The following is a 14,337-nucleotide window of genomic DNA, read 5'->3' as shown; positions in this document are numbered from 1 at the left end:
CCCTCTTGGCATTTTGTTCTCTATGAAAACCAGCCTTCACTTCGACAAATGGAAACATGCCTGTGATCATATCACTCCCCCTCCCAAAGACTTGGAATATGTCTTCATTACGTATAAGGTATAGAGGATAAAATACAGATTCTTTTCAATTTTAAGGCTGTCTATAGTTGACTGATATAGTGAGGCTTGTAGAATCTTTTTTTAAAAGTCATTTTTCAATATATACTTAAAACTATAATTCAAAAATAATAACAACAACAAAAACCCAGATTCAACAATCAAAGAAAGGAGTATGATCCCTAGTCTACAAACATACTTTAGTAGATCTCTAATCCATTGGATTGTATCATAGAGCTCCTTGAGGGTAGGGATTGTCTTCTATTTTCTTTTTATCCACTATGCTTAGCATAGTGCTTGACACATAGTTGGTGCTTAATAAATGTTTATTGACTGACTCATCTCATCAATTCAGAAGTTCCTTCCAATGATGAAATCCACCACCCATCCATATCCACTACATCCTCCTAATAAGCTCACTCCTGGGGATGCACCCAACTTGCTCCTGACATCATGATGATACTACTAGTACCTCTGGCTGTCTACTGAGCATCCCTAGGCCTTGCCACATGACCAGCCCATTATATATTGCCCTATAACATCTTTTTTTTTTTTTTGCAGGGCAATGAGGGTTAAGTGACTCGCCCAGGGTCACACAGCTAGTAAGTGTCAAGGGTCTGAGATTGGATTTGAACTCAGGTCCTCCTGAATCCAGGGCCGGTGCTTTATCCACTATACCACCTAGCTGTCCCCCCCCCCATAACATCTTTTACTTCTGTTCTTTGAAGTTATGCTTTGGGGGTATGTTTGTTGCAGCCTGCTCATGCCCCACAGTGCTCTTGCCCGTTGCCCCTCCATTGTAAGTTATAGTGGGCATTCTTTTTGTTTATGTTTTGTGCTAACTGGCTGCTGAGTTCCCTTGCAGTTCCCAAATTCTGTGATTCTGTCCTCTATGTGATATTAATTTTCTATTCTTCAGAGACTGTGGAGGTCTTAAGTTTCACAACCATTAAGTGTATATGAACTTTTTACAAAATCCCTCCCATCTATGTCACTTTCAAAGTTACATCATATTATGCAAGAAGTTAATGGGACAACTTCGGAGCACCTAAAAGGCAATGTACAAGTAAATTACAGCTTTGCAGCAAATGGTTGAAATTTATTTTTAAATGTTAAAGGGATAATGGCTGATTGACTAGAAATGATTACTCTCAATATTGTTTGTGTCACCCAGGAGAGTTATAGGATTGCGTGGTTCACTTCCAGCCTAGATGGAGATATTTCACCTACCATCTGTAGCTTTTTTTTCCCATTTGATGTGTCAAACTGCTTTTCAGGGTTCCAGTATTATGAAGACCTGGTTGGTTGTGTGTCCAAGGCAGAAGCAGATGCAGTGAACTTGCTAGTTAAAGAAGCAGTATGGACTTTTTTGCCTGATGCCTTAATTACCATAACAGGAGGATTCCGAAGGTAAGGAGTTATTGTTTAGTTTAATGTTTCACTATTGCCCTAGATCCACCCCATCCCTAAGACCTTCTGCCAATTTCAAAATATTAGACCATTGTTGCTACTTGGCAGTCCTTTTACTGTGTCCTTAACATTTCTTATCTTATTCCATACAAGAGCTGTTGTGAACCTTTCCTCTCTTCTCTGGTTCCCTACCACCATTCCCTCCAACTCCCTTCCCCCCATCTCCAGCCACACCCCAGTTATTTCAGTTGTGTCTGGCTCTTTGTGACCCCATTTGGGGTTTTCTTGGCAAGGATTTGGGAGTGACTGGTCATTTCCTTCTCCGGATAATTTTATAGATGAAGAAACTCAGGCCAAAGGGTTAAGTGACTTGCCCAGGGTCACACAGATAGTAAGTATCTGAGGCTAGATTTGAACTCAAGATGAGTCTTCTTGACTACAGGCCCACCACTGCACCACCTAGCTGCCCTACACACACAGTACAACAATGACCCAGTCTCCTACTATACTGATAAGATCTGAAATGAATGCCCTCAGCTCCCATTCTTTATTCTTCAAACCTTCTCAGATTCCTTCTTCTCCTTCCAGTCCCAGAAGAAGAAATATTCCAATGACTCACTGGTACTAATCCCCTTACCTCCTATGACTTCCTTCTACCTCCATGGCCTTGCCCCAGCAATCATGCCCTTTCTTTCACACATCTTCAGTCCTCCTAATATGTCCTGTCAATCTACCTCTAAATATATATGCTCAGGTATTTGTAGCCCTAAACAAAAACAAACAAAAGAGCCTTCTTTCCCCCTTTCTAGATATTTGGTTTTTGTCTCATTGGTCTTCATTTCACTGCTAATCATTTTATACATTTATTATCTATTTATTTATTTACTCATTCATACATTTTTCCATCCATTTATTTATTTATTTGCTTGTTTGTTTATCTCTTTATTTGTTTGTTTATTTATTTATTTTACAGAAGCTTACAGACATTGCCATCACTCGATGTTTTGAACCCAAGTTAGGCTCCAGACATGGAAGCAAAGGTTTCTTTGGAATAAAAATGGTATCCTACGGGAATTAAGCCTTCTCACTGTGTTTTTTATTGCTGTCTTAGGGGGAAAGAATTTGGGCATGATGTAGATTTTTTGATAACTAGCCCAGGAGCGGAAAAAGAACAAGAAGACAAGCTTTTACAGAAAGTTACTAACTTATGGGAAAAACAGGTAAAAAAATTAAGCTAAATATGGAAATATGTTTTGCATGACTGCACATGTATAATCTATATCAAAGAGTTTACCTTGTCAAGGAGTGGGGAGGAGAGGAAGGGAAGAAGGAAATTCTGAACTCAAAAATTATTTTAAAAAAAGAATGTTAAAAATTATTTTCAAATGTAATTGGGAAAAATAAAATAAAGACATTCTTTAAAAAACTAAGCTACCCAGGGGGGCAGCTTTTTTTAGCCTTGCTTCCTCAACTATATTACCCAGCCCTGGATTCCAGAGGACCTAAATTCAAATCCAGCCTCAGACACTTGACACTTACCAGCTGTGTGACCTTGGGCAAGTCACTTAACCCTCATTGCCCCACAAAAAAACAAACAACAACAAAAAAAAACCCAAGCTACCCAAGAAAAGCTTAGTTACCTGAACATCATATTAGTACCATTGAATTTGGTTCCAGAAATATCCACTTTATCTCTTGTAACATTTTTATTTCTGTCACTCTTAGCTAATTACATTAATAGTAGGGGACAATGGCTTGGATCATCCCAAAAGCTATACTCCCAAAGATGTTATTTTTTGCTCTAGAAGGTATTTTATGACTGTAAATGTATTTCTGATATTCTGAATATTCATAAGAAGTGAAACAAAAATAGAGAAAACACCTTGGGAAAGTTCAGATCAGAAGAGATCAAACCTTTTCTTCTGTCCTCTTCTCTTCTATGCTGATGTATGAACCCTGCCTCTCTGAACCCTACCATCCTCAGTGTCAGCAAGACCACCACTTCCTTTCTTTTTTTAGCCTTGCTTCCTCAACTATATTACCCAGGCTGAATGTGCAGCAGGCAGTCCCAGGAATATTGATTGGCACAGAAGCTTTAACTTGTTCAATTTTGTTATGACCTGAGCCAGTTAGTCCCTCCTTAGGCAAAACCTGGTGGCTTTCCATCTTGGGGCTGGAATTAGTGTAGACACCCAGTTGGCTTCAGCCTTTCTGCAGCTCAGAACTCCTGAGCTCAAGGAATCCATCAGCCTCACTCTTCCCAGCAGCACGGACTATAGACCTACACCACCACACAAACCTACACTTCTTTTTGTAAGTTTATATGTTCCTGGGGCAGCTAGGTGGTGCAGTGGATAGAGCACCAGCCCTGGACTCAGGAGGATCTGAGTTCAAATCCGGCCTCAGACACTTAACACTTACTAGCTGTGTGACCCTGGGCAAGTCACTTAACCCCAATTGCCTGGCCAAAAAAAGAAAAAGAGTTTATATGTTCCTTATTTTCTTTTTCTTCCTTTGTTGTTATGGACTGTCTTCTCTGCTTACATGGAAGAGGAAAAAGCAGGAGATTAGTGGTATATCCCTTGGCAATTCTCTTATGATTCCTTTCACAAAAGTTTTTAAAACTTTTAAAACATACAGAGTCAATACTCAATTATTCACAGATGACTAACCATGTTGTGCATCATCTGTAGACTATTTTAAATTCTAGTCTAAATACTCCCTACTGCTTATGACTTTGGATTCTTAATTTTTTTCTGCTCAATCTGTTTTCCAGGTTAGTTGTTTTTGCTATGAAATGTCTTACATTTTCTTCTATTTTCCCAGGTTTTTTCTTTGTTTTTAATATCTCTTGTCTCATGGAATCATTTTGGTCCATGGTAATTTTCAGGGAGTTTGATGCTTGAGCAAGGTTTTGTACCTCTTGTGCCAAGCTGTTCATTCTCTTTCCAATTTTCTTACATAGCTCTGGTTTATTTTCTTTTTCTTTTCTTCTAGCACTCTCATTTCATTTACAAAAGCATTTCTTCATCTTTTTCAGGAATCCTGGTTGATTTTATAGCAAAGCTGTGTTTTACATTGAGATTTTGCTTATAGATATTTTAAAGTTATTCTCTTCTTCTGAATTTGTGTCTTAAACTTACCTGTCATCATAATAATTTTTTGCTGGAACTCATTTTTTTGTTTCTTCATACTTTCAACCTATTTCCTGACTTTAGACTCAATGTTAAGACCAGGGTCTGAGTCTGAGCACTTCTGGAGGGAAGATCTGGGCTGGTCCTGTTGCTGTTTTCTTGGGGAGGAGTGGGGAATTGAATTCCAGGATCTCAGAGACATCTGAGACCAGAGTCTTGCAAATTTTCAGGGCTCCCAAAGTAGTCTGATTCAGGAAAAAGTCTGGCTGCTGCTCTACTGGTCTGAATTCTGCAAGTTCCTGGCCTGGTTTGAGGTCTGAGCATTAGAAAACTGCTATTGGGCTGTCACTGTTATTTTAGCTGGGAAGTTCTGCCTATTCAGAATGACAGAACTGTAGGCTCCCCTTTGGTCTAGAATTCCTCCCTTTGGTGTTGCTCTAATAGGCTAGAACTAAGACCTTGCTCTGCTCCTTGGGTCTGAATCACATCTCTGCTGCTTGATTCTGAATATTCTCTATTCTAGGTACAAAACCTATGAACTGCAACCATTCCTTAGATCTAATACCACACCTAGCTGCAGGTCCTCTTTCTGCCCATGATCTATAACCTAGAACTGGGTAGTGGGTGACAAAGCTACCAGATGGCCTCTATTCCCATAGTGATGCACTAGTATAGGGACCTCTGTTTCTCATACAGGGACTCTGTTTGCCCAGGTGCACAGTCTCTGGGTGCTGGAGATCTCCATCCATCTGCTCCTTTCCAGACTCAGTCCCCAGTGTCCACAGACCTCTCTGTCTGTTTCTCTAATTGTCAACCTGGACTGGAAAAATGACTCACTGTGACTTTTTCTTAGATTTTCCTATCAGTATTCTATCTGGCACATTTTCTAAATACATTTGAAAGAGTAGTTGGATAAAAGAGGATGTACATTTAATTCATGTTACTCCACCTATCTTTCCCACTTCCATTTTGCATTCCTCCCTTTCCTGCACTGTTCATTCCAGGCAAACTGACTTACTCTGTGTTTCTCACACATGAAACTCCATCTCCCATCCCCATGTTTTGACCCATGGCCATATACAGTGTCTAGAATGCACTATTTCCTTATCTCCACCTCATAGAATGCCTTAGTCACTTCAAGATGCTATTCAAGCACCAACTTCTACACTCATTTTTTTCTGATCAACCCTTCCTCCCAATTGCTAATTCCCTCCTTCTCTAATTATTTTGTATTTAAGTCACTTTTAGGGTGGTTTTTTTGTCATTTTTTTGTGGGGCAACAAGGGTTAAGTGACTTGCCCAGGGTCACACAGCTAGTAAGTGTCAAATGTCTGAGGCTGAATCCAGGGCCTGTGCTTTATCCACTGAGCCACCTAGCTTCCCCCTAAGTCACTTTTATTGTTGTTGCAGCTACTATTCTGAATATATACATATATATATATATATACATGCCTACATGTACATATATGTACATGTGTGTATATATAATATATATGTATATAGGCTGTCTACCCCAGTAGAATAATCCCTTGAGAAAAGAGATTGTTTCTTTTTTTGTCTTTGTTTCCCTAGCATCTACCCCATTAACTAGCACATAGTAGTTTCTTAATATATACTCATTGATTTATTGATTGCTAAAGCATTTTAGAAAATATAAAGCCTAGAAACTGTAACCTTTCATTTGGAATTTGCTAGTGGACTGGACTAGTTGACCTCTAATGTCCCCTTCACATCTGGAATTCTATGATTCTCAATCTTTTTTTTTTTTCCAAGAAAAAAAAAGCATATTGTTTGGTGACTCAGACAATGCAGTCCCGCCAGTCCTACATTTACATGAAATCTCTGTGGTTTTGGTTGAGTCCCTTATTTTCTCATTTCCTCTTCTGCAAAGTGGGAAAAGGGTAGTGACCACTTCCTTCCTCTTTCCCAGAGTTGGAAGAGGGATACATGGCACCCAAATGAATAGCATTTAAGAGATTTTTTTTAAAGCCCTTTAGGTTTCTTCCAAGTAGTCCCAGTGAGAAATGTATGGTTTTCCTATTTACTTGGGAAAGAAAAATAAAGCTCTTTTGCTTTTCATTTTTTAGGGGTTACTTTTGTACTGTGACCTCATTGAGTCAACATTTGAAGACCTAAAATTGCCAAGCAGAAAGGTTGATGCTTTAGACCATTTTCAGAAATGCTTTTTGATTCTAAAATTGTACCATCAGAGGGGAGACAGGAGCAAGTGGGAAGTGCCTGCAGGGTCTAATGAACCAGAAGTAAAAAACTGGAAGGCCATCCGTGTGGATCTGGTGGTGTGTCCGTATGATCGGCATGCTTACGCTCTGCTAGGCTGGTCAGGCTCAAGGGTAAGTCTTTTGGGAGCCTACAGAGATGCTATTTTTGAACCACTAACTCATCTTTAGTTTCAGCAAAATTTTGGTGGTTTCCAGTTAGGCACAAGGAAATTATCATTTGGGGGGAAATCCTTCTGAATAGCATCCTTTTCACGTAGACAATCAAGAGGGACAGTTCAATGACTCGGATGGCCTCTTGGACTGGCAGTCAGAAGACCTGGGATCTTGTCCCAGCCCAGCCCCTTACTGGATGTGTGACATTGGGCAAGTCACTAAATCTGAATCTGAGCCTCAATTTTCTCACCTTTGAAATAGGAGTAAGACTATCTAGCCTTCATATTTCACAGACACCCTGTGAGGATTAAAGGGGCTAATGGATATGAAAACCCTATGAAAACTGAAAAGCACACTACTAATGTAGGGAATTATAATTGTTCTTAGTCATAGAAAGAACACTGGACTGAGGGTCCAGAAACCTGGATCTAGCGGAGTCCAACCCTTATGAGTATGAAACCCTGGGCAAATTACTTCACCTTTCTTGCCCTAATCCTTCCAATAAGTCTCAGAATATTAGGACTTTGAGGGAGATTAAAGATCATAAATCATAGAATCATCTTCTAGTCCAGTATCTCATTTTACAAATGAGGAAACTGAGACCCAAAGATAGAAATTAACTTGCCAAGGGTCACACATCTACTTAGTGGTAGAGCCAAGAAAGCCCCATGCAAGGTCACAAAGGGTCAGACACAACTGAACAACAACAATTTTTATACAGTCCTTTTAACATCGACTACTCATATCTTTTGTCACCTTTGCCATTTGCTGAATGTAAAATGAAATCTCAGAGTTGTTTTCATTTGAATTTCCCTCATTATTAGTGATTCAGACCATTCTTTCACTCAGTTGTTAATAGTTTGCAGTTCTTTTCAGTTCATATCCTTTCAGCTATTAAAGAATGGCTTTTGGTTTTATCTGTTTCTGTTGGTTGTTTTTATATCTTGGATATAAGATTTTATCAGAGATATCTGATATAAATTTTTTTTCCAGTCAGATACTTCCCTTCTGATCTTAATTGCATTAATTTTATTCTTGAAAAAACTTTTCCATTTCATGTCATTAATATGGCACAATTTTTATTGTAAAACCAAATTAATTCTACAAATTTACCAAAATAAAATCAGATTTCTCTTCTTGACTCATCAATTGGAATTGGAAAACATCTTAAGAAGTCTTTTTCTTTGTAAGTCAATTGTGTGGAACCTGAAACCCATTTCCTCATAGACACAGTTATAAATGGAGGACAGAATAATAGGGCAGCCCATAACAGTCAATTTCACCTCTAATCTAGTTGATCCACAGAACTATTGGTACCACAGACCTAACCACCATTTATAACACTGTACAAGAAACAAATTTCCTGCCACAAGCACAGATAAGGAACTGCCTGTCCCCAAGCCCTACATATTACAGAGAGATCAGAGTCTTTCCCAGCTCCCAACAGGAGCAATAAGAATGTCTCTAGGTCCAAAATGATTCCATTAGCAACTCCAGTTGGGATGTAGGGTCTCGGATGAGGAGAAGGGATAAATATTGTCGTTTCCATGGAGAAATGCAATCCAAGTTTTAAATATGTGACTTGGAAATTCACAGTTCTACTAACTAGTTACTTGACCCCTAAGGTAAGCATACAAACTAGTTGTTTTTGTTGTTGTTTAGTCATTTTCAGTCATGTCTGACTTTTTGTGACTCCATTTGGGGTTTCCTTGGCAAAGATACTGGAGTGGTTCACCATTTCCTTCTCTAGCTCATTTTACAGATGAGGAAACGGAGGTAAACAGGGTGAAATGACTTTCCCAGGGTCACACAATTTGCAAATATCTGAATCCAGATTTTAACTCAAGAAGATCCACTCTATCTACATTCTACCCACTGTACTACCTTGCTGCCCTATACAAACTAGTGCCTACTCTATATTTTCTAGTGGTTATTTTTGCATACTTTAGATATTTTTCTTTAACCCTCAGCTTTGCTTACATCCACGACAAGTAATTTTACCCTTGTTTATAAGAGTCCATGAATTCGTATCATCCCAGGCCAACCTTCTACTGGGCTTGCCAATCCCTCAATGACCTGGTGTGCAAAATATCCAAGCTCTCTCTAATCTGTTTTAGGCTAAGTCTACCTACAAGTCATATCTTTGTTCCCTCTAGGGATAAAAAACTAGATTCCAGTCAGTCAGCCAGTCAGCCAATAAGCATTTATTTAGCTTAGCAATCCAACAAGTCATTACCGTGTGCCTACTATGTGCCAGGCACTGTGCTGAGCACTGGAAGGAAAATGAAAAGACAGCTCTCAAGGAGTTCATAGTCCAAGGAGTCACTAGGTGCCAGGGCCATAATCAAGCAGGGAAAAGTAGTTAAGAGGGAGCTATGCTATGTAAAATACAGATGCACAGAGACAGAAAGGATCTCAAGGGCTGTCTGGCCAACACATACCTGAATAAGACTCCTTTCTACAGTCTTGGTCATCCAGTCTTCACTTGAAGACCTTTAGGTAGGACTAACCCTACTACCTTCCATGTCATCCCTTCCACCTTGAGGCAGCTAGGAAATTTTCCCCCCACTTTATATCAATCTTAAATCTTTGCAATTTGTGCCCATCATTCCTAGTTCTACCTTCAGATCCAAGAACAGGTCTTCCTTGGAAGAATGCCTCTTCCAAGGGAGTCTTTCAAATATTTGAAGACAGTTCTCACATTTTCCCTGAGTCTTCTCTTGTCCAGATTAAACATGGGTGACAGCTAGGTGACACAGTGAATAAATAGGGTGCTGAACTTGGAGACAGGAGGACCTTAGTTCAAATCTTGCCTCAGACACTTATTGGTTGTGTAACCCTAGGCAAACCACTTAACCCCTGCCTGCCTCAGTTTTCTCATATGTAAATTGAGGATAATGATAATAGAACCTACTTCCCAGGGTTTTTGTGAGTATCAAAATGAGATAACATGCATAAAGTGCTTTGGAAACCTTAAGACACTATTTAATGCTAGCTGTAATTTTTAAACATAGCATCATGGAATTGGGACTGGAAGAGACACTAGGCGAACCCCCTCATCTTACAAGCATGGAAACTGATGTCCAGGGAAGTTAAGGGACTTGTTCAAAATCACACAAATAGTGAATGGCAGAGACAAGATTCAAATCCACATTCTCTGACTCCAGGTGCAAAATTTTTTCACTGTCTGACATTGATTCCTGGAAATCTACAGGTTTTATTTTGTATTACTTCTCTTTTTCCTCTACCTTGAGTTGGAGAATTCCTTTCCTTAAGGATGACAGTCCTGGATCCTCAAGGAATTTTAAAAAAATTATTATTAAGAGCACTCACTGAAGCACCAGCCCTGGATTCAGGAGGACCTGAGTTCAAATCTGACCTCAGACACTTGACATTTACTATCTGTGTTACCCTGGGCAAGTCACTAAACCCTCATTGCACCCCCCCCCCAAAAAAAAAAGAGCACTGGGGCTAAGTTAAGATGGAATGCTTCTGAAGTCCATGTACTCCCCTACTTCATGGAATCTGCTCCCTCCCACACCACTAGGGGGAGCTATCACTTCATTTGGTCCTTCCCTCATCTGGGCTGAAGTATGGGCTTCTGTGAGTTTTCTCCACTTTGAACAAAGTTGGCCTCAAATCACACATCCTCTTTACTTCCTTCTCTTTCTGTTTCACGGCTTTCCCCTATTACAGATTATCACATAGGACACCATTTTCATTTCTATGATTACCAGAGATTTCATTCCCTGGGGTTCTACTTTGCCCGTCTCATACCTCTCACCTCCTCACTGCATGTAGCTATCGGGAGTCAGTATTTAAAGAGTTAACCTTTCCTCCAGCCCTGAGGTGTGGTACTGAATAGAGGGCTTGACCTGGAACCTAGGAATTTAAGACACTTGCTAGCCATGTGACCCTGGGAACGTTACCTAATCTCTCTTGTCCTCAGTTTCCTCATCTGTAAAATGGGTATACTGATACCCATGGCATTCAATTTTATAAGGTCATTGTGAGAATCGAATTAGCTAATGTCTATAAAAGTACTTTGCATATCTTAAAGCCCTGTACAGGCTGTCCCAAAAGTCTTCATTTCCATGAACTTTTACATGGTGCTAGACCTAGAAGGGACCCTAAAGGTGATCTAGGTCAACTTTGTCATTTTGTGGATGACAAAACCAAGGTCACAGTCTCAGGTATGGCTAAGCTAGGGTTAGAAGCTGTGTTTCCTCTAGTTCTCGTGCTGATTTCAAAGCTCCGCCTTGAAACAGTGATAACAACAGGACAGAGAATCACTTTGATACAGTGAGTCCAAAGGAATTACCACCTCCCTGGCTCTGAACACTATTTCTATTAATGCAGTATAAGATCACATGACTTTTTTGTGTTTTTCTTTTTGGCTGCTACATCATACCATTGACTCATACTGAGCCTGAAGGTCACCAACTGTACTCTCTCCCATATTTTTTTAATGTTAAGAATTTTTTATTTAACATTTTTAATCAATGATTTGGATGAAGGTATAAATGGCAAGCTTAACAAATTTATAGAGGACACAAAGGAGAGAGGGTTAGCTGATACTTTGGGAGACTGAGCCAGGATCCAGAGAGATCTTGAGCAGGTTAGGAAAACGAGCCAAATCAAACAGGTTAGGAAAATAAGCCAAATCAAAGAAAACAAAACTTAATAGAAATAAATGTTAAGTCCTACACCTAAATTAGAATCATCTACACTAGTGGTGTCAAGCTCAAATAGGGTTGGGAGCCACTAAACAGTAGGTAAGGGTGCCTGCATCTCACATTGACTTAGCAAACCACATATTAGCATTACCTTTGTTTTATTAATTTTTATTTAATTATTAATTTTTTTGTGAGGCAATTGGAGTTAAGTGACTTTCCCAGGGTCACATAGCTAGTGTTAAGTGTCTGAGGTCACATTTGAACTCAGGTCCTCCTGAATCCAGGGCTGGTGCTCTATCCACTGTGCCACCTAGCTGACCCTAATTGATTTTATTTTTATTTTTTTATTATTATTAATTTTTTATTTTTTATTTTTAAAAATTCCCAATTACATTTTATTCTGGTTAGGGCCAATCCCCTGAGAGGCTAAATGACTTGCCCAAGATCACACAGTAAATCTGATATGGGATTTGAATCCAGGTCTTTTTTATTCTAAGTGCAATAGTCTATCCATGATGCTGTGGTGACTCCAAGAATATAATTTATTTGGGAAAGGCCTACAAATTTTAGTGGACTGTATATAAGCTCAGGACAGCTAGGTGGTACAATGGATAGAATGTTGGGTCTGGAATTAAGAAGACTCATCTTCCTGACAATTACTAAATGAATGACCCTGGGCAAATCATTTAACCCTGTTTACCTCAGTTCCTCATGTGTAAAATGAGCTGGAGAAGGAAATGGCAAATCACTCCAGTATCTCTGCCAAGAAAGCCCCAAATGGGGTCATGAAGAGTTGGACACTGATGAAGTAGAGAGTCTGTACAGAGTCTAGGCAGAGAAGAGCAACCAGAATGGGGATAAAGAGAGGATAAACTTATAGACAGTTGAATCAGTGATCAATCTGGAAGAAAAGAAGATCACAGACTTCACATCTTTAAAAGACTGAATTACACAGGATAAGTTGCAATCTAGACCAAGAGAGGGAATAATCACAACAGGAAGATAGCAGAGATAACGCAATAAGAAAGCACATGTCCTATAAAAAGAGTACTAGACTTATTCTTCTTGGCCACAGCACCTGTCCAACTGAAGAAATATTTTGTGAGCATATGGCTGAAATTGTTTTGTTCTCTTTATCAAATTTATTGTGGAAACCATTTCTATTCATTTTGGGGTATTTCAAAACATGAATAATTAATCAATGAAGACATTCTGAATATGATATGAATTTACATCTAATATGTAATTCACAGCAATTTGAAAGAGACTTGCGAAGGTATGCTACCCATGAGAAGAAGATGATGCTGGATAATCATGCTCTGTATGATAAGACTAAGGTAGAGGGTTTTTTTCTTTGAAATGAATAATGTTCTTCATAATCTCCAAGGTTATATATTATATCTATATGTTTTTATCTATCTACATCTATATCTACATATACATGTTGTTGCTCAGTTACTGATTTCTCATATAGTCTGCCAGTAACAATTACTTGGGATGGGGAGGGAATTTCTTTCTACAAAACAGCCTAATTATAAAGCTGAAGATGCCCCCTGGCATTTCCTTGTGGATTGGCATTGAATTAGATCATATTTAAAAAGGAAAGGAGTCCTTCTCACTTTCATAATTTCACCCAGCAGGGGTGTGTGGATTACATTTTTGCATAAATTCTAGATTTTTAAAAAAAATCTGACAATTCATAATTTTTTTTTACCTGATGCCTTTTTTTTTTGGTGAATACTCTACCCATTGTGCCATCATAAAATTGCCCAGTGTGAGAATGTGCCATATTTTAAGGTACTGGAATTTCACTTCTTGTTGTTTTATGATTTTCAGAGGATTTTTCTCGGAGCCAAGACTGAAGAAGAAATTTTTGCACACCTGGGATTGGAGTACATTGAACCATGGGAAAGGAATGCCTAGAATGAAAATGAGTGAACGTCACTCTGTGGCTTGATCTCCCTTTCTGCATCATAAAATGTGGTTCAATAATTTTGCTTTTTTTGTCCTGTGGTAGCAGATGCTGGAGGAAAGCATGGAATTCACTAAATGTAGTTGAAATATTGATTGTTCTTGAAAAGGATTTTTTCCCTATGCAAATTTCAGCAGTTCCAGACTTTTGAACAGATTGAGTTTCAAAAGTTCTTGTGTAAATCAGCCATTTTGCTCTCAGAATACATCCTCTACAGAATGCATGCTGCTTTGATTCTTAGGTCAGCTTATAAAATTCTATTCAACCCCAAAGCAAGTGAAATGAAATATGCACAATAAAAACATGGTAGAAAAATATTGTAATATAATCTTTGTCTTTTATAGTAATAAACACTGATAATTATATACTACTCTGAAATTTGCAAAGCACCTCACATACATTATATTGATAAAGGCCCATTTGATGGATGGATGGAGAAACTGAGGTTCAGAGCAACTAGATGATTTACCCTTAGTTACATTCCTAGGAACTATCAGAGTTAAGAGTTGAGCTCACATCTTCCTGACTCTAAGTCTAACATTCTATCTTCCACTCTGTGCTGTTCCAATATATTTAAAGAAACAGTACATTTTAAAAACTTTTAAATGTACAGTGTTTTCTAATTAAGTTCCTAC

General features: G+C 38.8%; 1 protein-coding gene across 1 annotated transcript in view; it reads left to right on the top strand.

Annotated features, from left to right (window-relative positions):
• Positions 1-13,975, top strand: part of DNTT (DNA nucleotidylexotransferase) — a 32,944-nt gene extending 18,969 nt beyond the window's left edge. Inside the window, exons 7-11 of the mRNA XM_043990179.1 lie at positions 1,395-1,527; positions 2,639-2,747; positions 6,749-7,012; positions 12,984-13,067; positions 13,567-13,975. Coding sequence (XP_043846114.1) covers positions 1,395-1,527; positions 2,639-2,747; positions 6,749-7,012; positions 12,984-13,067; positions 13,567-13,653 — 677 coding nt within the window. The 3' untranslated portion in view covers positions 13,654-13,975. The remainder of the gene's footprint in view (positions 1-1,394; positions 1,528-2,638; positions 2,748-6,748; positions 7,013-12,983; positions 13,068-13,566) is intronic.
• Positions 13,976-14,337: the final 362 nt, after the last annotated feature.

Source organism: Dromiciops gliroides, chromosome 2 (assembly GCF_019393635.1).
Source record: "Dromiciops gliroides isolate mDroGli1 chromosome 2, mDroGli1.pri, whole genome shotgun sequence".
In the NCBI taxonomy this organism is placed as follows: Eukaryota; Metazoa; Chordata; class Mammalia; order Microbiotheria; family Microbiotheriidae; genus Dromiciops; species Dromiciops gliroides.
This window is presented reverse-complemented; position numbering and strand designations above follow the sequence as displayed.